The sequence below is a fragment of the Lissotriton vulgaris genome, chromosome 11, assembly GCF_964263255.1.
Source record: "Lissotriton vulgaris chromosome 11, aLisVul1.2, whole genome shotgun sequence".
Lineage (NCBI taxonomy): Eukaryota > Metazoa > Chordata > Amphibia > Caudata > Salamandridae > Lissotriton > Lissotriton vulgaris.
The window spans coordinates 1033767918-1033792698 of record NC_141699.1 but is presented as its reverse complement, the minus strand read 5'-3'; the positions used below and the strand labels follow the sequence as shown (position 1 = coordinate 1033792698).

Sequence of the window (24781 nt, the reverse complement as noted above, 5' to 3'; positions counted from 1 at the left end):
ATGATTAAAATAAATTGTGGTTTGGGTTTAAAATTGAACAGTAGGTAAAAGCAATATCAATTATTGTGCCACTTATTTAAAATTGCATTAGAAAGTACTGTAGAATAGTGAAGGTGATTGTTCCATTTAAACCAAAATCCTTGTTTACCAAGGAGTTCATTTAAAAAGTGATATTGGAATCTAGACATTTGAGAATATTAAGGAAACCTGAAAAGCAATTGTATGTTTTTTTAAATAAAGTTGAGATTGAAGATTTATTAAATGCAATAACTGAACTTCTAAAGTGCTATAGTAGGCTTGTCCTTCCAAATCACAATGTACATCGGCTCTCGTTCAATGCTAGGAGATTTCATTAAAAATGGTTCTCGGTTTTCGAGGTTTGACATTTTCTTTTAACATATCCATTATTGCTATGGGTCTCTAATGTTGCTGGTGGCACACCTAATAAATCTTCAGGGATAACTTAAATCAGAGTTAGTAGGAATTTCTGATGAACAATTGGGCATTATTACTGCAGTATTTATCTTTTAAATTGTTATTGATTATTTGCTTTCTCATGGGTAGCAGAACATTTCTCTTTTCTGAACTTCTTGTAAACTCCTTGTAGCATGGGAATGATCAGGCTGGAGATAGGTTACCCTTTATAGATATAGAGTGCTTTACAAATCTCAATCAATCTATATCTGTGCTTTGTAGACCGATATTATTAGCATAATGATTTCCTTTTGGACCATTAAGTAAATAATCCTGTCTGCCCCCATATCTTAAAGTAATGTGTAGCATTTACGCCAGAGGGTGAGGTAATGATATTTACCAGAGGTGTTGAGGAAGACAGATTAAGTTATTTTATGCTCCCTACATCCCTAGGACACACCGAAGCTGCCCTCATGGTCCCCTTGGGGCTGGTCTAACTGAAATCATTGACATTAATCAGAAAATTCATGAGTGACATAGATGGGCTTCAAGCAAGATAGAAGGTGGGGCTACGAACTGTGTGCCATTGGGCTGGGAAACTTACTCGTTGCATTGCTTTTTAGCCACTGGGGGACCAGGTGCCTCAAAAGTTATCTTCTCTCATTCCCCCTCTTTCACGTAAACCGCAAAAAAGTTGGTGGGCTCTGCTTTCTCCTCTCACCCTCTGACCTTGCATCAATTCTAATTTATCCTGTTTCAATCCTAGTCTACTATCCACCGTGGCTCCAATGCCACTGAGGCACACAGTGTCACAAAAGGGATGTGTGAGGTACCCTTTAAATCCTCAATCCAACTATGAACCCTGCTATGCTCCTCCACATGATATTTACACAGACACACCTAGTGTGCGCCTGCTGACTTACCCAAGTATTTTTATGTCTGCGAATGCTGGTCTTCAGGCCACAAACTCAAGGGCATGCAGGGAGGAGCGCAAGTATGTGGTGGTAGTCTGCAGCATGTGTACTTTCACTTACCCCTCTGTTTATCCAAATATTTCTGTGGGCCTGTCTTACAGTTCTCCTGCAGCATCTCCCTACTCCTTCCCCAGCGAGATGTACCGCCCTGCCAGATATTTCCAGTATCATGAAGTTTGTTCTTTTAATCTGCCACGATCACCCTGAGAAATACCAAACACATTTTGGCCAGGAAAGTGAACATGTTAAGAACTTTTAGCATGTCAATGGGAGTGAAAAACCTAGGAGCTAATTTAGAGATTGGTGTATGGGTACCCCGTCACAAATGTGACACATATACCATACCCTTTTTTACAAGTACATTATATCCTAATAACCTTATGCTAATGCAGACAGGATAGCAGTCACATTTGTGATGGGGTAGCTATCCGTCAAAATCTAAATCAGGCTCATAGAGCCTACAATAAGCAAAATTCTGGAAAGTTGTTCATCAAAGAGGTTTATAAGACCTTAAACTGTTTGATAGCATAGGGCCCAGCCTCATGGATAGATGGAGGACATTGTCATGTATGCAAAAAAAAAACTTAAATGGTGGTACCTTCAAGTGACTAATGCAACGTTCCTAGAATCCTCTCTTTTCCTATAAAGTAGTCAATTGTGGCCTTTTCTCTTAACCGCATCTCTGCTGAAGCCTGTCAGCTCTGCAACAACAAAGTCTAAGACAAATTGCCACTTTCCCTGCGGGGCCTATAATATTCTTGCATTGCCAGTGGATCCTGCGACTCCGGTTGAGGGTGAAGCCAACCATAAAGTTTTTTTAAAAAAATAAAAAAAATAAAAATCCAAGGTCGCTGGCGGGGTTCTTTGCAGGGTGCCTTGGCAGCTTATCTTTGCTCGCATGTCGATTTCTTTTTCAGTCTGAAGAATAGCCACTTTCAGCGAATAGAAGCTCTCAGCCGGCCCCGTGCCATCTCCCATTCAAGCGCCTTTATGCTCCTCTTTTTAAAGAAGCTGTCACGTTCCCATTCAGAGCTGACAGGAAAGGCCAAGGCTGCAGTACAGGAGGAAGCACAAAAAGAAACTTTTTTTGTGTTGATGTTGTACTAAGTGAGCTAAAGGAGAAATTTAGACTGGTGTAATTTACTCTAGAGGCATTTACTGTAGATGGCCATAGTGATGGTAATTCCTCTCATTGTTGAGGTGGAAAGATAACCATCAATCAGTTGTCAATTGGTCAATTGCAGAAGTGATGAAAAAGAACTGCTAGGAACAATCACTTCTATGGCTACCTAGAGTAGTTCAGGTCTGAGGGAAAAGATGGAGACAGGATTGTGGCAAGAAGACTGTTCAGAAACCTTAGCATGAAGTCAGACAGCAATATGGCACTGAAACTTTCACGTTTGGGCTCAAAACAATATTTTGCACACATAGTTTTCATAGATATATAAAACAATAATTTAAATTGGGAGTATTTTAAATATTAAAATGTATTTGTGTTGCACAAAAATACAAATGTATTTTTGTCGATTCTCTCCATGTGAATAAATAAAAAAAGAGTAATTTAGGTATTTTAGACCGTGCAGCTTTGAACCACAATGTTTTACTTTTGCAAGTAAAACGCACTGGAAAAAACTTGTAAACCGGCGAATTCCCAAGCAGTGCATAACACATGAATTGCAAGATAAATTAAAGTATTTCAAGTGTTGACAAGTGTTGTTTGATGGCCATCAAATAAATCACGTGCCAACATAGATATAACAGTGGCGACGAGGGCACGGCGTTCATTAAAATAAGTACACGAAAGGCAAGATGTGATGCTTTTTAGACTACAGGCAGGAAGTGGAATTTGTAGCCATGCTCTGTTTTCGAAAGCGTTGCAGTGGTATTGATTTTGGTTTATGTCCCTGTGATCGGTAATAAAAAGGATTACAGGCCTGCAGAAGGAAGAGATAGCATCGGCCTGTAATCCAGCCCAGGGTTTCCTAGATACCGTATTGTCTATTCTGTTCCGCTATGTGAAAAATGTTGAATATCAACAATGGCTTTCAGTGCTGCATTGTTGAGTTTTGTATGAACTAATCTTGCTCCGCTAAAAAAAAAAAAAAAAAAAAAAAGAACCACCGCTTTGGACAAAAGTCTGAAGCCACTGCCAATGCATTCGCAACTCCCTGTGCAGAGGGGGCCGAGTGCCGCCGAGGGAAGACATTTCACGCCACTGCTTTCATCTTTCTTGCGGTTGTGATGGGCAGTTTTTCGCGAGTTTTTTACCACCCCCGGTAGCTTCATCGGTGGGAGACGGTGTTTGGGAAAGTCTCGGGACTTGTTTGCATCTGCCGTAGGCCCTAAAATATGACAGCTCCGTTCAGTGCCTCGAAGGGAAGCTTTCGCTCAGCTCCTCTGCTGCCCTGAAAACGTGGGAACATGTCCCAGTTGGTAAGTGTTCTAGTCAGAGGAAAGGCTGCGATGGGGGGTGTATACATTAGAAAAGGGACTCCAACTTTTGAGCAAGTGAAAATAAATGTCTGAACTGATCTAAACTTGAAAGTGAGTTAAACTTTGGGGGTGTTCGGAGGTTCTTTCACTTTAAGATGGTGCAAATAGTTGTTGAGTGTGCAACAGCCATGCACTGTTTCCTGATATGTTACTTTATTGATAGGCAAACACCATTTCATGCGGTCATAAATGGTGTTGTCAGTAAAGAGTTGTATGTGTTTTGAGGTTAAATGCTTTAGAAAGGGCTTTGCAAGTGTTATGTACACACATTTGCCGCATGTATTTCCTTGGAATGTGTCAGTGGTTAGACAGCCTGCCCCTCACAGGTGTTTGTGTGCAAGAGTTTGCTACCTGTAGAAAGTTGCACTTTCAGCCAGATTCACGTGAGAATGTATTCTTCAAACAAGAGGTGTCAATGACAAGTTCAACAGTATTTGAGTACATTTCGTCTCATTGTTTATCCTCCGTTTCCCACAATGTGTATTTGTGTACAGGTGGGTCTACCTGGGGATGTGTTTTCCATGTTCCTCCTTTTTCAGCCGTTTCATACCTTCAATTACGATTCGAAGACACTGTTCTTAGTTTGAGAGGATATTTGAACTTTTGGCTCTTGATACTGAAAATGTGTTCTCTATGATTTATAAAAGTTGTTTTGGCTTTTTTCCCCCAAGAAAGTTGGTTTGGCATCTGACAAACATAAAGGTGCAGTCTGGGAAAATTGAATTTCACCAGATTCTAAATTGACAAAAAAAAAAAAAAGAAAATGCAAGCTGAAACTCGTCTTACAAAAATGCACACATTTGTATACTTGCATGTATGTTAATATTAACCCCCCCCCCCCCCCAAAAAAAATCTAACGAAATGTATCTGTGGTTGTGTACGTGGGTACTTGTGTGTTTGTATGTTCATCTTTATATATGTATAGCTATAGCTATGTATTATATAATATTTATGTGTAGAAATATCTCTGGATGGATGGATGGATGGATGGATGGATGGATGGATGGATGGATGGATTGAACAAGGGAGACATATAAATAAAGAATTTGATTAGCATAGAAAATGGACTTCGACATTGGCAGTTTGGCCTAGAACGTGTTTCCACCCATAGCACTCAGATAACTGGTTTTAAGGACAAGCCACTGTGCTTCCATACTTCTGGGTACCTGATGTATGTGGGCGTGTCCACTGTTTTAGTTCATCTTTTGTTCAACCAAACTTTTTGGGCGGGTGCCTGGTGGGCGTGTCTCACGGCAGCACTGCACTCAGAAACGCACTGAGCTGTCGAAGGCACATCCTCGGATACACATTGACGCTACAGACATCAACCACGTTCATTATGCGAGGCCACGTTTATCCTTCTATCAATCTCAAATTTTAAACTGCTCTCTAAAAACGCCGGCGATGGCTGCAATTAAAGAGCACTTAGAAAGTCGCGTTGGATGTCTGGGCTGTTTTTTTGGGGGGCGGATAATTGTAGCGAGTGCCGTGGTTGTGCAAGATCAAATTAGTGCCCTGCAGTATTTCCTGCAGCCGGTTGCTTTTCTTCGGTGCCCCTTTTAACTTTAGACCCCTGGGATGGAAGGGAGCGCGGCTGATGGGTGCTTAAGCCTGTACTTAGCGCGAGGCAGCCGCCGTCCCCCCCTACAGAACCATCTCCGACCCTCTGCTTGCACGGGCGAGCTTGCATTATCCCTTCCCTGCCCATCATTGTCAGCCAATTATACGGTGGAACTGAACCAGAAAACGCGGCGCAGTCTGCCAATTAGTGCAGAGAGAATCCAGTCTAGTGCACAGGCGTCCTCGCGTGGGCCGCAGCACCGGTTCTGATTGGCCAGCGACATCTTATTTTAGTCCCTAGTTCCTCCAGGTTACTTTTTAAAGACTCCGGCGCCTCCCCTCCAGGGCTGATTTATAAAGTATTGCAAAATGGACTAACTTTTTTCCAGGCTTGCCTTTTTTTTTTTTTGCCACTTCTCTCATTTTCAGTCTGTCATTTCAACCCATCAAAAAGACACATTTTGACTTGTTCAACAAAAGAGCGAGTTATCAACACTCACAGAAAGTGGCATTTTTAATTCAGCCTTCATTATGTCTCTGGATTGTGACAGCCGTCTACAAAGACATTTCAAGCGTTGCTCTTTATTATTTCTTGAAGCCAGGGATGAGGTGTTTATCCAAACTGCAGAATTCTCCCTTCCCCTTCTACCTTTCTCTTCCGTAATATGTAATTAGCATTATGAAAAGCATCAGCTATTACCCAGTCTAAATTCTGACCTATGTTTTTTTTTCTTCATTTTAATGCGACATTTACCAAATATGTTTAATAATATGGGTGGTAGAATATGTTTTATCTGTCCACATAGGTTTTAGTCTCAAATCTATGGGTGCATAACATTTGCATAACTTACTTTATGGTCGAAATGATGTCAAATGTTAGGAAAATCAACGTGAAATCATTCGTAATTACGCGAAATGTAAAGCTGTCATTTAGTGCTATATTTTAGCTTAAATTGCATCCTCAGTCACTCAAAAAAAGTGTGAAAAATACAATTGGCAGGAACAACAGTCACTCACGTTCTGGTTGCTTGCATTGTTGCCGCTCCATAATTGTGCCGAGAATGGCGACATAGTTATGTAACTACGCATAATGGTTCAATTTGGGAAATTTCATGTAACAAGCATAACGCGAAATTCCGAAAATTATGTGAATTACGTTGGCGTAGTTTACATTTCAGCCCGGCTACAGTGACCACTCAGGGCCCACATGAAACCTGCATCAAAGAAATGGCGAGGGGACAGACGTCCGAGCACGATTGCAACGGCGAAAGCTGACCAATTGAAGGAAACCAACACACTGGTTACCACCAAGGAGATACACGCAAACAACATAGTCCCCGAACAGAACCCCATTGAGGGTCGGAAGTATCACCTCAACAAAAAAAGAGCACCAAATTGGACAATAGCCTTGAGAAAGTCGTGGGTTACATTCCCGCAACGACGAAACACGTGTTGGCTGTGATGTCTCCAGAAATTAAACAACATCAACAACAATCCAGACTAAAAGGATCATATTTATTTATGAGTGAATGATTGGTGTATGGTGGAAACACATGTATACTGCTTAAACTAAGAGATACAAAACGTGTGCTAAGGAGTCTTAAGTACCACACGAAACCCAACTTAATGTTCTACAAAATACTCTTCCCTGGACCTCAGTTTAATGCTCATTCTGACAACACATTAAAAAATGATGTTGTAGCAACTTAAAACCCATATAAGTCCATGTGCACATTAATGCAGATGTACAAGTGCCCCACTGAGGATGAGACCTAAGTAGAAAACATTAAACTGAGCTATGATTTCACTTAAAGTTTCTATTAGTCACTGCTTTTTTTGCTTTATAAAGTACTATTTATTCCTTTTCAGTTACTTCTGAGCGCAGAAGAGGTTTTTTTATCTCGTCTGCTGCTGGAGGGTAGCACAGCATACACAAAATACTCCAGGGCGCTGGTAAACAAGTTATGTCCATTAAGAGTGAAAGCAAACCGAGCTCGAGGCACAATGTAAAAGTGGACATGACGTAGACAAAGATGCTTTACATTAGGTCCCTTTTCAATGCATTAAGGGTCCTTCTGTAGCATCACTTCACAGTTTCTGAAATTGTCTTATGAATACAACATGTCCCATACACTGGAATAGTCAGATTTTGTTTATATTTTAACCTCTATTTTTTAGCCACCACAGATGCATATCTTTACCACAGACCTACCTTGCTTATCTTGATAACTCACAGATATATAGCTTGAATAATCAGAAACTATTTGCATTTCAGACAGGGGCCTTTTTCATGCAGCTCAGCAGAGCACAGCAAGGCAAGTTGTTCGGATGTATTGAAGAAGGGGCGAGAGGTGAACTGCACCATATTTGCATAGATATGGCTCAGTTTCTGATCTCTCCTAGCGCTGGCACACTTTTGGCCAGTAGCGGTCGGTGATGGGAGTAGCTGCTGGGCGGTGACGTGGGGAGGAGGAGGGGCAGGGTGGGGGTTAGTAATCTATGGATTACGGAGGATTACAGGTAAGTAAACATATAAATAAATAAAAGGAATTTTGTTGCACACACTGCGTCCCCAAATGTGATGCAGTGCACGCAATGAAGTTTGTTTTATATATTTATATGTTTACTTACCTGTAATCCTCAGTAATCCATAGATTACTACCCCCCACCCTGCCCCTCCCCCTCCCCACGTCAACGCCCGGCAGCTACTCCCACCACCGACCAGTACTGCTTTTGGCTGCCTTGTGCCAACGCAGGCACACTGGCCCCATGGCACAGGAGTTCTTGTGTTACGGGCAGCATTATTTTTACCCAGGAAGGTATACCTTCCAGCACAGAAACAATATTTCGAGGTACATTTCTCTTTCTGTGTGTGCTGCAGAATACAGAGCACACGGAAAGGGGGAATACTGGGCAGAAATGAAAATTCTCTCTTGGGTAGGCACAAAATTATGATGGGTATATGGCAAGGCATGGCAAGGCTCTCCACGACTTGGGCCCCAAGTACCTCAACAATCGCTTGACCTTCTATACGCCCACACGCCAGCTACGGTCGACCAGCCTCGCCCTCGCCGCCGTTCCACGCATTCGCAGAGCCACCGCCGGGGGACAATCCTTCTCCTACCTGGCAGCCAAGACATGGAACTCCCTCCCCATCCACCTTCGGCTGACCCAGGACCATCTCTCCTTCAGGAAGCGACTCAAGACCTGGCTTTTCGAGCAGTAACGGACCCCTTCCTCCAGCGCCTTGAGACCCTTACGGGTGAGTAGCGCGCTATACAAATGCCATGATTGATTGATTGATTGAAAATAAATGGATGGTTTCACTGTAAGCAATTTAACACATACCTGATGCTGTGTATCGCAACACGGGCAAGGTACCTTTTTTTTTACAAAGCCATGCAAGGCAATACAAACCACCACTTGCATGGCTTTGTAAATCCTGACTAGCATTTTGCATCATGGCTGAGTCAAAAAAGTGGCACAACCGCAACACAAAATGTTGGCATATCTATGCATCGGTTTGTCTAGCTCTAAAAACATATCTTACATACACTGGCCTTCCCTACTTCTTCTTGATGGCATCCCTGATGTATAGAATTATTGGATTATTAGGTCCTTTCTTACACACTATTCCGTTTCTGCCTATAGTGATTTTGTAAAGGGTGCTGGGAATAACATTAAAACGTGGTTTGTTCTGTGAACACTGATTGTCTATAAATCTTTCATCTAAGATCATTGGTTATTAAAGGAATAGGCACTATATAATCAAATCTGCTAATTGCTGCATTGCAACTATAGAGGCATGGAGAACAGTTAAGTGCAGCCTCCTGGTTGGAGCATATCTGTGGGAGGCAGGCAACTTGATAAAGCTCAGTGTGTGATACATTTGCCTGTCAGCCTTTTTCTGTAAAGCTTTTTGAAAGTGAACTCTCACAGTCAGACTATGTGCTTAAGAAATATTGGTGCCAAGAAAAACAATCCTTAGCGCTTTTGTGCCTGTGTCTCTAAATAGCACACAATGCAACACACATTATCAGTTGGGTAACTATCACTGGATGTAAAAGGGAGGCATGGGCAGAAGCCAATTTTTGACTTGCTGAGGCTTACATGTATGCACGAGAAGACACATTCAGTTAAAAAAGGCATATTAGTTAGGAAGCTTCAATGACTTCTTGCAACATAAGACAATGTACTCATTGGAGATAGCATTAAGCATCTAATATCCAAATTGATATGCTTTGTTTAAATGTTACCAAGGTTGTGGGTGGGGGAAGGCAAATCCACCCCCAGCACAAATGTATGTTTGAGTAGGGTTTGGATTTCCAAGATTTCAAGACCCCCTGCAATTCCTCCTGATACATTTCGACAGGTCAAATCTGCTGAAATCTACTGGGGGACAACATGCAACAAATATCAATACATGTGGAATTTGGTGCGGGAAACCAGCTCACGTGAAATTCCCCATTTTTCTGGATGCACATTTGGAATAGGAGGTGTTTCCCACACTTCAATGCAGTGAATACCTCACCTTTTCCCAGCCCACCACCGTTAGGGCGTGGGTGTGTTTAATGTTTCATCTTTTTCCACAAAAAGAGAGGAAGAATGTTTTGTTGTATAGTAACGTGGGTGGAAACTTCTGACAGAACAGGATTCAGGGGAGGTCAGGGGCAATAACAAGTGGCAACAAAGTTTTGCCCCACTATAGTACAGTGTTAAAGAGTCTGCCATGAACGTATGTGTGCATAGCTAGCCTGTACAAATACACACTATTGAGAGTATTGAAAAAGCATGGATATATGTTTCTTAAAATGTGGTGGAGTTGTGGTGCATTTGCTTTAGAAAGAAGGCATCAGGTGATGCTGAACAATTGGGGGCGTAACACAAGCCATGAGGCACAGGGTGCCCCTACCCTCAAGGGGGCCACCAACCCTTTAAGGGGACCCCATTCAGCCCAAAATCAATGAATATCTGTGAGATATGGGAGTCTTGGCGTTCCCTTCCCAGAATCTGGAATGATAGCAGAGAAATTGGATCATAGAGCAAATTAAGTGTGATAGATTGTAAGTGGAGGTAGATGAGTGATGATCACTGAATAAAATTCAATCAAACTATGGCCAATGTAAATGTAAATGTTTTTGTACTTTTATAGCGCACAGATACCCGCAGTGGGTTTCCTGGCACTTGTAAGAATACCGCAAGGGAACCCTTCCTGGCTTTCCCTGTGAAGTGTCCACTCCTGGGCACCCCCATGGTGCAGACCAGGCATCCCTCGCGTTGTGGGGGCCGTTGTGGAGACTAAGCGAACTATTGTCCAGGGTTGCAGCGTGGGACCCATGATCAGAATTGGCACTGAGGTGAGAATATCCGGTCAGGGGAATTAAATGAGCCCGAGACCCGCCGGGGCAGGAATCGAACCCTGGTCCCTGGCCAGAGCTCTGCATCGAGGTCTGCCTGCTCTAACCATTGAGCCACACTTCTCCTAATGTGTTTTTACAGCACAGCTCTATATATTCCCTTCCAGTTCAAGTCAGTGATGGCTCCTCCACTAAGGCGGAGAAGCATTGCCCCACTGCTGTGCAGCAGCGAAATAAAGAAAAAATTAAATTATAATAACTCGAGGTTATGTCCTGCTGCAGCAGCTTTTCAGGGCGGGGCTGCTCTGACACTGGAGCAGAGGGTATTGTGATCACACTTTTCAAGTGCACATGAATGTTTGGCCAGCCGGCTGGAGTTGGCAAAACATTCATGCACACTTAGCATGTTCTCCACCCAGGCTGCATTAAAGACTAGGTGGAGAACATTCCTAGGCTCCAATTCCCTGGCTGAGCACCCAATCGCGGCACTCAGACCAATAGCAACGCTGCATTGCAGCGGTGTGATTGGCTTAGGGGAGCCTGGGTGCTTACCAATCATAACGTTGCATTGCAGCATTGTGATTGGCTTAGGGAGCCTGTGTGGCTTCCTGTTCTGTTCTGGGGGTGCTGAGGGAACGAGGAGGAGAGATGCAGCGGTACGGTAAGTTTTATTTTTGTAATTATTTTTTTATTTATTTTCATTCTCCTTAAACACCACCTCCAATTAGTGCCGGCTGCTACTGGTAGAAGTTACTATTTGGCAAAAGACCAGCTAGAGCACATTGTGTTACTTCACACCCAGACTTGTCCACAATAATAGAACGTATCCTCTCGAAATAAATGTGAGGTTTTCTGCAATGTGCAAGAAAAAAAAGCCTAAGCCAGATTCAGTGCTTAATTTGTGCCAGTCATTGCCGGTCACAGGCACTCTTTATTGGGGAGTGTGACTTATTTTTCATCATTTTGACCCAGAGGAAAAGCGAGTGAGGCTAGAGAGGGAGGAAAAAAGAAGAGAAAGATAGGAAAACACTGAGAAAGTGAAAAAGTATGGATGAAAATGAAACCACAAGAGTGACTTAAAGAGGCAGAAAGCATATGGCAGTAAGTGCTGTAGATTAGAGCATGTTGGGGTTATACTTATATTGGGTTTGCATGTATATTACAAAGGACGCCTATTTTTTGCATTACTCTATCAGTTTACAACACATCATTCTGGTAAATTTAGTAATTGTGGAAGCATCTCGCCAGTAATAAAAATGGGATCTCTGCTGCTTTTGTGGGTGAATAGTACAATACCAGCTACCAAGGTCTATGAAATGTTAAGGTACATGGTCTCCAGTGGCATTTTTCCAATTGAAATAACTACATTTGACATAACAATGATATCGTAACTGATTTTTTTTATAGTACTAGGAGCCAGATGTACAAAGCATTTTCATAGTTAGAAACACTTTGATATGGGATTTGCCACTAGTAAAAAAGCTTATTTTAATGTATTAAAGCATTATTGGTGTTAGTAAGCTTTTACTGACTCCTAAAATAGGACTGAGACCCCATACTGATTTGGTATTTGAAAGGGGTGTGTTCCAGGGGTCTCTTCCAAATACCGAATTTGTATGGCATGTATCACTGTTTTGCAAATTTAACATAGCTGCAAAACATTGAAAAGGTATTAGACCCTCAAATTGAAGTGGTAAATCATTCGCAAAAGAGATGGTGTCCCATTGGGACCTCTTTTTCTTTGTGAATGATAAAAATACATTTGTTGGGGAGAAGGCATTGATTCAGATGACCATTGTCAACTCTGAAAAAAAGATAAAAAAGTAAATTAAAAAAAAGGAAGCCCTCTCCTTCATGGAAAACAGGCCCCACTAATTTCATGAAGTAGGTAAGATTACAACCCTCCCTAATCGGAATTTTAGGAACAAGCTTATTAGGAGATCCGTTCGTAAAATTATTTACTGGTCAAGAAAAAACTGGTCATACATTGCAATCAACTTTCTGCGACCAGTAAATAGTACATCTGGTCCTAAGTACATTGTGGTATCAGCTTCTTTGTTCTGAAGTCATGACAAATTTTGGTTTCGTTTAGGCGTACTTATTGAAGACAAAAACAAGTCTTCTATATTTTTCAGACGGTTATTAATGTGTTTTATCTCAGTGGGAAGTGTTTCAAGCAGCAGTACAACTTAAAGTGTACAACAAAATCTTTCAAAAGTGTTTTTGTGGAAAGGAAAAACCTAGAGATCGATTTACAAAAGTTTTGCTATGACCTACTGCTGAAATGAGCTTGGCATGCATTTGAAGTCCAGCAGTAAGCCTGGGGCACTACAAGAGTGAGTTACGCCTATAAATTATTGTTTAATCTAGCTCCTCAGTTTTGGACTAAGTTAGATGGGAGCCCTCATCTTGCCTCACCTTCTTCAGTGTTTCTTCCATTCAGAAATGAGTAACCACAAAAGGCGTCCGACAGGGGTGCATTTTAGCTCCTTTTCTTTTCCTGATTTACACTAATGGCTTAGAGGCATTTTTATTAGGTAAGAAAATTGATTTCCCCAGTATTGGGGGAAATTTGTCCCGCTACTATTGCATGCAGATTACACAGTGCCAAAGTCTTTGACGGCAAACAGCCTACAAAAATCACTCGATGCTTTTACAGATTTTTTGTCGGCACTTGACCAAAAAGTTAATTTTACAAAATCATACATTATGGTGTGTGGCCCCAAAATGACAATTAGTAGAAATTTTATTGTAAGGGGCAAGAGTATTGAGAAGCTGAATGACTTTACTTATTTGGGGAAAGTGTTTAACAACCAGATGAAGTGGGAACCACTGGTCACTGCAAGAGTTCAGCAGACAAGCAGGGTTGTGAAGGGGCTTTCCGATTTGCCTGCAAGTTATGCCACAATTTGGTGACTGAGTTATTTACCCTATACAAAGCAAAATGCTTATCTGTTGCTTCTTATGGGGCAGGGGTTTGGAGCTACCATAAAAATCGTCTTCTACAAGTTATGGAAAACAAGTCTATAAAAAGGCTACTTATGACCCCAAATAGTACCCCCACACTTTTTTGTCATCAAGAGCTGGGAATGGAATATGTAGAAGACTGCATTGACATTGCCCCTTTGCTCTTATGGGCAAAATTCTGGTTGTCGGAGGAATTATTGTTATCTCGGGAGGTGATTGAAGATTGTATTAACGTAGACAGTGCACTGTCGATCCCCTGGCTTCGATTTGTAAGGGAAAGGCTTTTTGAGATAGGCCTGGGAGACTACTTTGACAATCCGACGAGTATTCATACAAACGCTAAGGCCCATTATAAAAGAGGCACATTATTCCTGGGCAACCATGCGCTATATGCAATCTCAGGTGACAGGTCCTCTTGCTCGTTTCTTGCCCAACAGCAATTTTATTTAACCTTCACTATTAACGCCCAGACACCCTTATTTTTAAGCAGACTCCGTCGAGGCACTTTTCACTTTTTAGTGGCATTCCCAAGACAATCTGGTTGGGTCGACAAACTTACTCCCTGCCCATAATATGGCAACTCAGAGCACGCTGCACTTTATGTTATTTTGCCCCCATTACAAAGAACCAAGGGGAAAATGCTTAGCACCACTCCTAAGGGATATCTGTCCTTGTACCTACATTGATGGCTTTCATTATTTGCAATCATTGGCTACTTCTGTTATCTGTATTGCGGTTTCCAACTATATCAATGTTACAATGGACATTAGAAAGCGATACGAGCAATAGCAAATAAATAGGAAGGTTGACATTTTTTACTGTGCAATTTTAATCCCTTTGAAATTTTATGATTTATGATATTTTCAATCTATCTGATTTTACAAGTAATGATATGTAAATGTTAACTTGTAATGTCTGCTTGCCAAACGTTTATGCTCTTTGCACCGAATAAAGTTGTTGTGGCTTGACTTGAGTACCCAAGTAAGGGAAATACCTTTCAGAATTAACAAAGTAAAGGACATTTTCTTGTTTATAATGGTATGTCAATAGACAAAGTTAAATACAGGTGTGATGTGTGGGAAATGGATATATTCAAAAATATCAGAAGTTGAATCCTACAAATGACAGATGAGGATAAGTGGCAAGCATATAAAGTGATAATTTACACAGTGGGTATCAATTATGCATCCATGAGGACAGGATCCATGCCAAATTTTCAGAATAACTGACAATTCCCTTTTGATTAATTGTATGTAAATCTATCTATTGTGGCTCTTATGGAATTCTGGAATGTATACAGCCCTTCTGGAAAATCTTTTGACAGCCCTAGTTTACATGGTGTACTTTTAGGAGAACAGAGTCAAAGATGGTTTTAGAGGAAAAAAGGTAACATATGTTTGAATACTCTAAGAAATCTTGCTTTGGTCACTCCCTCTTCTTGGGGAGAGAAAAAAGCCCAGAGTCAAAGAGTACCATAAGATTCTTCACTATGGGCTCTCAAGGTTTATATGTTTCTAGGGCTATGCCATTCTCAAGGTTTGCACGCTGCAGAAATACAGTAGACAAAAGTGGTGGTAGTGGAAATGTATTTTGGACCAGAGAAATACACAACCTTATGGGTGGCCTGCTCCAGTGAAACATTTAGAACCTCACATCCCATGTCCAACAGCCTATATTCCCTTTTGAGGTCACCAGGGTTAACACATCATCCATAGGTACCACAATAGACACTGCAGTCAGACTGTGCAAAACATAACTTCCACAGTTGCACTCACAGACAAACAGACAAGAGACACTGCGAAAAAAGAAAAATATACTCTGCTGCAATATACTTATTAATACTGTTGAATACCACATACACTTTTAATAATAATACATAACTTACCCTAGTTAGTATCCTGCACAGCTTGCATGCACTCTCCTCGTCCTCCTCAAAATTTTAATTCACACATTTGCGCAGTACCTCAACAAGCTCCTCTTTCACACACTAATCAGCTCTGCTATCCATCCTTCACATAAATTACAGTTTGGTACTGTCAAAGTGATATTCTAGATCCCCCCTCCTCCATCACCTCCACACTATTAGTGTCCACAAACGTTTCTGGTATCTCCACTCAGAACCTCTCCCAAAGCTCCACTGAGGACTTGTAGACTCATGATGAATTAAAATCCCAATATTCCACACAGGGCTGGACTGGCCGGCTGTGATTCCACAGATTTTAGACTAACTCAATATTTAATCAGCCTGTTACACACAGACTAAACAGATGATACTCACTCTACCAGTTTTCTGAAGATGCACATAGTCACCAAATTCTATTTGCCCTTATTGCAGGGGTTTGTCTTGCTATCGGAATGTGTACATATGTGTCTCCCACTGCCTAAAACCTCTTAGTTGCCAGTTACCAGACTGGGCAGGTGTGTGGGAAAAGTGAGAAATGACCATATTTGGGCCTGTCTGCTCAAAAGTTAAACATTCTGGGGCAGATTTATGATAACTGACGCATCCCCAGGGATGCACCAGTTATTTTGTGCCGCTGCTCCGCCACCCATGGTGCGCCGCATTTACAATGCGGTGCACCATGGGGCAAAAACGGCACAGATGCGTGACGCATCTGTGCCATTAAGGTGGCGCATTGCTGGAGTTGCGTCGCAAGCGCGATGCAGCTCCAGCAAGGCTCGGGGGTGCTCCATCTGTACAATGCTGCGTCAAGACCTACGCCTGCTTCAAGCAGGCGCAGGGTTTGGACGCAGCATTGGCCTGAAAGTGACTAAGTGAAATCCTATAGATTTCACTCAGCCACTTTTGCGAGGCGCACCTGCCCCGGAACGCCCACCCTGCGCCGGAACGCCTACAAGCGGCGCAGGGCTTTACAACGTGACGCATCTGCCTAGATGCGTCACCTTGTAAATCGGTCGTAGGGATGCGCCACGTTTATGCCGCAGTTGCGTGACGCAAACGTGGCGCATTCCCAACATAAATCTGCCCCTCAATCTCCCACCTCAGGTTTAATTAATTCTTGTGATCAAGTAAACTTTGCTACATTTCCTTATGTTAAGAGCTCCATTGAGAACTAGACACTGATTACCGATATAATTTGCTCACTACCATTAGTTTCCGTACATGCCTTATAATTTGATGTTACATTAATTTTACCTTAGTATTCATATAATTAGTAAGTTGATTAGGGATGATTCTAGAAAACAAGGAGTGACAGTAAAGTCAACAGTTCCTAAAAGAGGTGGATAGGGGCACAGCACCAGAAATGCAGTCTGTGTGGGCCTGTATTGTCCCTGTACTGTCATTCTACTGATTATGCTGTCTGTTTTATTGATACCTCAACTTATTGGCAAGCATGACCTCCCAGCTAGTACTACAGGTATTTAAAAGATAAAGTGATTGAGAAAGTTGCTGCAGGTTTCAGTGAAAGTGCCTGTCAGATGATTTGATCTGGGTGATGCATGAGGTTTGAAGATCAACTGTGTTATGTTGCACACTGTTGGATTTGTTTCATTTTCTTTCATATGCTATGCATGTTTCTTATTTCGAGATATTTCATTTTTAGACAACTTCATATTTGAAAGTATTTTAGTTTTAGATAAAAAAATATGTCAGGAGCATTAAAAAAATATAGTTATAGAATAAGTACATTTATTTGTCCAGCATGGATAGGTAACATTGGAAGGTGGCAGAATGGTAGAATCTGAGTGAAGGGTTTAGGGATTTATAGAAGTTGGAGTATAGCTGGATAGAGAAGAGTTTCTTATTTTCAAGAAGTTGTAGAAGAAAGTTGGGAAATACCTACTAGAGCTAGAAATTACATGGCCAATGTGGATGAGTGAAATCAGCACACAAAGTGGTCAAGTACTGGGTAAAGACCACAGAGGTTTCATGATCTTTTGGTTTCCAATCCAGAGACTAAAATCTCTGATTTAGATGAGTTCGTTTGACACATTGGTTAGGTAAATCACTATGGACAGTATTTGAGCAGCAATCAGTTTACTCATAGATAGCTAAGGTGACCAAAGCTTGGTGTCCGTTGCAAATACATTTTAATGCAATTATTTCAAATGAATGAAATGATGGAGTGCTGGCCTTTAATTTTTTACAGAAGATGGATAATTTGTGGATAAGGGCTATCCCTATCCCTTTGTGATTTCCCTTGTTGAGGAATGATATATTGACGCTTTCTGATAACACAGATTTAGTTGTAATACCTCTTCCTATGACAGCCATGTCTTGGCGGCACATAATATGTGTGGAGACAATTGCCTAACTAAATGTCCACATTTATATATTGTGCCTATTGTCTCATGCAGTCTCTTGGCACTGGCCATAGTTGCTGCCTAACCAAGCAAACATGTCTTTCAGTTTACTTCTGAAGTAAAGAAAGCACTTTAGGGTGAGAGGCAGGGTACTGCACTAATCTGAGTGAGCAAGAAAATCATTAATTCCTGCACCCTGTTCACATAGTGTTGTGGTATCTATGTACACCTCTTTAGGGATGTGTTCATCTGCTGAGGAATCATAGTGCTGGGATTTAATACTTTGTAGTACATTGAGTTAGAAAAAGCCATTGTTTATATTTTTTGAACCAGGATTTGATTATGTGCCCCATACTCTTGGTATCATCCTGAGAGTGATAAAGGTAGGGTTTGTCATTGGAGATAAATGAACCATGCCTTTGTATCCTGTTTATAGAATGGCAGTGTTCAGAGTTTTTCAATTGCTGATCTCCCCTCCAATAATAAAGATGTATTTTTTTACCTTTCATCACTCTGAAGTAGCCAAAAGTCAACACAACACACTGTAAAAAAGTCCCAATACAGATTAAACAACTAGAAAAAATCCTCCTAGTGGTTGAATTTTTTTTTTAAAGTTTTATATAGCGCTGGCTAGACCCGAAGGTATCAGAGCGCTTTACATGAGAATCAACAATGTAACAGAAAAAGATCAACAATTACATAATACATCAAAAAACATTGGGAGAGGAGAGAAATGAAAGAGAACAGTAGTGGAGGGAAAGAGGAGGTGAGAAAGGGAGGATAAGGGAAGAGACAACAAGGAGAGACAAAAGGAAGTCTGTCTAAAAACCGACTGGGTAGGTGATGACCAAGGAGGGAATCCACGGCCCATCCCCCCTATAGCTAAATCAGGTAGCTCCATCGGGTATCAGACAAAATAGTTCAGTCTCAATACATTGAGAGAGGAGAGACGGAGAGATATAAATAGAGGGAGGTGGCTAAGTTAAATTACATATCTCTCTCAGCTGTATGAGAGTTTGCAGTAATGAGTGCTAAGTAACTTCACATCTAAGTATGATATTGTTGCTATATCTGCCTTAGAAAGACTTAAGATATCCTGATGGCACAAATTAGTAGAATTCCCAGGCTGATCATAAATGAGTGATGACTCAGCATTAACAATGAACTAAAGCTTCAGCCAACTAATCTTTTTTATTAGGAATATAGGCGACAGTGAAATCGTCCTGCCCAAAGAAAAAATGTCACCTAGCTCGAGGATTATTTCATTGAGTATGGCTGCATTGAATATTTCTTAAACATCACCAATTCCAATGATAAGCTCGAATTTCAAATCGTATTTTTTTTACCATAAAAAATATATCCAATCACTGCAAGCCATTTCAAGTCTTAAAATCCCTCTTTCAGCAACTGAGAAACTCCAGTCGGTCTGAGACAAAACATGAGTCAAATAAAATACAGAATGTTTTGTCCATCATCTTATATTCTTTGTAACAAAAGTGCCTTAAAAGGCTGTTTCAGGGGCCTCTGTTTCTACAATGAACTTGTTGGAAGAATCAGGATGAAGGGATATTAGTGTTCGTGTAAACAACCTTTTGAGTCTATTGCATGCCATTTCAGCTTGATCATCCCAAAAGAAGAATATTTTCATATTTTCAAAATACTAGTGATGCCACTGGTGTTCTGAGCAAAATTCCTTACAAATCAATTATAACAATTTAAAAATGGAACAAGCCACGATTGGTATATGTCAACAGTCAGAGACCAGGGGTGCCTCCGAGTCTTGCTTGCCGGTGTCTGTAACTCAGGGGATGGTTCAGTTGTTGATTACACTCCAGATTTTTCAACACCAGGTAGTTCTTCCACTGCATAGGAAGGATCATGTGCACAGGATCAGCAGGATTATATGGACCCATTATATGGACATTGAGCCCAGCCCAGCGTAGGGAGGAATAGAACCAATTGAACCCCAGGTTTCCCACCTTCTGCCTACTTCCTGCCCATATGTAGCTGTTCTTGCAGGGGTACCGCCTCTATGGGGCAATCAGACAGAGTCTGAGGCACAGCTGGCTAACAAAGTTTTAGACTGGTTAGTCCGCTACAAGGGCTTTTCTTTCTTTTTGGCGGAGAATATTCTATTCTGCTGACCAGGAGGATTGGATGAATCAGCCCTGGAATTGTGGAAACCCATGGGGACGGCGTTATGATAAACTTTTGATCTAATCTGGTGAAACATCTTTTGTAACCCAAGAAATGGTCACGCCAGGACCGATATTTTATTGTTACCATTAGGTTACAAGCCTTGTCAGGTTTTAGCCTCTAATCAGTCTCAGCAAGTTCTTAAGTCCATTGAAGGAGGCTCCAACCTCTTACAAAATCACTTGTGTGATTATCATGATACACTAACTAGGCCATCTAGAAGTCTCCCACAACACGCCAGAGACCAATTTTTGGTACCTGTCACCAACCAGTTTGAGGCCTTGTCTGGAATCGATTAAGCTTCATATACACAGCCTGTTTTTCCTCCTCTAGAGCTTATCAATGTTCATTGAACCATCTGGGACTGGTACCTTGGAGATTATAGGACTTGAGGCTCAATTACCCTCCTGAGTTGGAATGAAGCTGAACTCAAGGGGAAGACTGCAGATCCGATTGGCTTCCTTTTAGATAGCTACCTTTGATATTATTGCTTTTCAGGAGACGTGAGCTATCTCGCCACCCGCCTCCTTTGGTCTTCCCTGCTATTAAATTCCCACTGTTCCATCTACTCGGGGTAGAGCTATGGGTGGTCTTTCAGCTTGGTTCGAACTACATCTTAATGTAAATGTAACTCTGTAGGATTTGGGCTGCTCGGCCTTCCAAGTTTTGTGTGTTAAAGATAATTTGTGCATGTTTAATTTCTACTTGATACATTCTATAACTGATTTTACTAGAACTGCTTGTGTATTTTTCAGGGAACTATTTATGTATCTAAGTAATTTGCATTCAGCGACCATAGCACAGCCCAAATATATTTTGTGTGGTGATTTTAACACCAAACTTAAAGCTGCTTTAGAGGAACTGGGTGGTAACGGCCATGTTTTTTCCAAGGGTATCGTTTGGGGTTGAGGTGCAGAGCCATGTTTTTTTTAGCAGAACACAATTTGGAGGACCTGGCTGGGTTGTTGGGTTTCTTCCTGCCTCTTACCATCTCATCAAAATCACCTGCTGTAGGTGGTCTGACAAAGTGAGCAGGCCTCTGAAGTGAATCACTAGTGCATGCAGGACTATGTGGCATGCATACGCAATGCTAAGCCTAAAGCAGGTAAGAGCAGTGTGGAGCAGCAGTGGGAGGGCCCAGTCTCTAATACCACTCCTTCTTGAATCTGTGACAATGTAAACTCTGTCTCATTCATGTGGTGTCCAGCCATCCATAAGGCTAAACATTGCAACAAACTCCCTAAATATCCACCTCAGTATAACCAACGGCAAATTAGTAAAGCACTTTAAAAGCAGGGGAGTATCGCCATCTTAGCTATTCATAAACGACCCACTACCCTTAGCGGTAGCTTGACTGGGAAGGTGGTCTGTGATCTGAGGGATCAAGCAACGGCCTCCAGATTACACTCTAGTAGATCTATTTTGTTATGATAAATATTGTGTGTGCCACAATGTAATGTATCCTCTCCTAAATGGGTCTCTCGCTGAGAAAGTTTTGCAGAGAGGGATAGAACTGGATTTTCCCCAATTGACTTTTAGTGCTGAGACATATAATATGTGTTTCTCCAAGCTTATCGATGCCCCAGTCTACTCCCTTAGAATGGCCGGCAAGGCCTCAATCACCAGTGAAAACCAAAGAAGCGAGAGAAAACATCCCTGCCTTGTATCCCTAGTTATTTTCTATGATATTCGTATATGTGCCTCTGTGTTCTGTTTCACGCTGTTGGTTTGACATAGAGAAGTGGCACTGAGTGCAGTAACTGGCATCCAATACCATACCTTTTCAGAAGCCTGGGCAAATATTTACAGTTAAGTGCATCAAAGGCATACTCAAGGTCGGGGTGTACTGGGGTGAATGTAAGACATTGTTCTGCATTCTGTCCATCAACTGTGTTTTTTGCAATTTTCACCCCGAGTGGGCTGGGTATGCTCAGACGTGAGTCCCAGGCTCTCCATATCACTGGAGTCAAGCTATCCAGGCTGAAGATGGCTGATAGCCAGAAACCGGTCCTTGGATGCTTGATTCCTTGTCTAGGAAAGACATGGCTTGGTAGTTTGGGCTGGACTGTTCCCATGAGGCACAGGGTTAAGGCTGATTTGCATATAGCCATTGTCTGACCTAGGGTGGTGTGGAGTGCAAAAAAACGATGGATTTAGGCCCAGATCTTTGTACTGGGGTGAATGTAAGACATTGTTCTGCATTCTGTCCATCAACTGGGTTTTTTGCAAGTTATTTAGTCTGTAAGCACTATTTTCTTTAATGAGTTTCTCCTACGGCAGGCACAGCATGCTTTCCTGCGACATTCAGTGCACCTTGCACGCTTTTACTTTCCAAGTAGCCCCGGACAATGGTGGCGGCTTCTTTGAAATGGAATAGGTCCTGCGTTTACAAGAGTTTGAGTTATTTGGCATTGTAGATGACAATGCTTTTTATTTTTGTGTTAATTTTCAAAACGGATAAATAAAAAGCGTTGTCCAATAGCTTAAGATCTCGCAAATGCAAGACCTAATGCATTGCAAATGCTTGTTTGTCCTTTCTATGTTTGCTGCAATCTTCAGCACACATAGAAGGAGCAAATCACCTTTAATGATTATTTATGTGCAGAAAGGTGTTCCTTCCTACATATAAACATTCATCCCTGCAACGCTGGCACTCTTACAGCATGGCGCAAGGATGTCTGGATTGGTGCTGGGCTGGTGGTAGGGAGCATTTTTAGGAAACACAAGGGTGCACCAGAATCCTTTGAATATGGCCCATCTCTGTGTTTTTCAAATGACACAGCACAGCACTGCTAAATTGCTTGCAGAGTGGTGCCGCGTAATTTCTTTGTAAATATGCCCCATTGTGTTTTCTGAAAAATTGTTAAGTTCCCCAACTTTGCTTGACGCTGGCATTGTTTCACATCCAAAGAGCTGACATACGTATGTTGGTATGGTGGCAGGGTAAAACCTTTGACAAAAGTGTGACAACATTCCCTTCCTGAGCTCATCCATGGGGCCTATTGAGTAGATTTTACTTACCATCAGAATTCCATAAAATAGACAAACATTTCCCAGCTGACCTATACAATTCGCTATTGTGTGTATATGTATGTTAGTGCAGGAATGAATTATCATATCCAGTGCGGAAGGATTTTATGGATCTCGGTGCTGATAAAAGTCAGGGACACAACTCAAAGGCCTACTCAAGATTGGAACATATTGACCAAACAGATGTATGTAGAGGTAAGTATCACCCCCATGCACCATAGCTCAGTTTTTAACCATCTCATTGGCCTTCCTGGAATGAAAGTAATACCGTAGGAGGTAGCTTTAGATTTTTAATTTATGAACTGCATCCTATACCCCACTACCCCAAATAAGCACTCCTTGCTAACACAAGGAGCCATTCTCCACTAGATGCTCCTCTGACGATTGTGTCAGGCCAGTGATTAATTGGAGCCAGTGGATTCTGGTGCTCAGCACCACCACTTAATTGTCAACACCAGCAGTTAAGATAGTCTGCAACATGGTGAGTTGTTTGTCAATTCAATTCAATTCAAAGAAACTTTATTTGGTTTAGGTTACAAACCATAAAAGTTACACATCGTAGTAAATCAAAAGTGACAGTGCATTGTAAAAGCAATAACCATAGCAGCATTAAATAAATAAGTAATTAAAAAAGACCTAACAAAAGTTCATTACAGATCCATGTACTACCTGGATTTAACAGTTGCTTTTAAAAATTCCACAATAAAAAATAAACAATCCTCCTTCAATAACTGAAAATACATCAATGCGGGTCGAACCTGCTCAAAATTAAGTCTTTTTAAAAGAGGGACCAGATAGCGTTTACGGGGGAATTCATACAATCCACATAAAAAGATAAAATGCAGCATATCCTGCGGAGACCTTCAGTCGCAGCCGCAGGGAGCTGCCACTTTGTTTTAAGTAAGACATTTAGGTCTGGTGGAAAAGGTTCATGCGAAACCTAGTAAGTAAACATTTCTCGTGCATAGATAATGAGCCCATAAGATATGGCTCTGCTCTTTGAGTTGTTTTCAGCATGATGTATGAACGCACACTAGGTTTCGGTACCTCCTTAGCTTCCCTGGCCAGTTTCCTTTCTAATAAAAATGCAGTTTTGATTGCCTCCACATCTCCCCTTTTAATACAGTCAGGGTTGCCAAATAACTCCCCTCGCCCTAAGCTAGCAAGACTAATCTTAATGTAATTCAACCACGGCACTGCGGCCGCATTGTCCAGAGTCCTGCAGTCTTTTAGGATCAAATGAGTCAAGGGGAGATCTGGATTCAGCCACAGTTTGAACCAGCAGGTCAGGGGTCGCAGGGAAAGTATATCACTAACGTACTGGGGCCCCAACTCCTCATGAACAGCTAGATTAGATATACTGCATGGGACACACAGTAGACGTTTCAGGAAATCGTTCTCCACAATTTGTAAGGAATCTCTCACCTTGTGTCCCCAGATCTGGCTATCATAGGAGGCTATGGCCAAGGATTTAGCTTGGCAGACTTGCAACAAAGCTCCGGTGGGCTTCTTTCCCAATTTGGA

General features: G+C 41.6%; 1 protein-coding gene across 1 annotated transcript in view; it reads left to right on the top strand.

The window, feature by feature from the left end:
- The first annotated feature begins 3586 nt into the window (after positions 1-3586).
- The window catches only part of LOC147684016 (uncharacterized), a 375703-nt gene continuing 354508 nt past the window's right edge, over positions 3587-24781 (top strand). Inside the window, exon 1 of the mRNA XM_086944934.1 lies at positions 3587-3821. Within this exon, the coding sequence (XP_086801060.1) occupies positions 3810-3821 (12 nt within the window). The 5' untranslated portion in view covers positions 3587-3809. The remainder of the gene's footprint in view (positions 3822-24781) is intronic.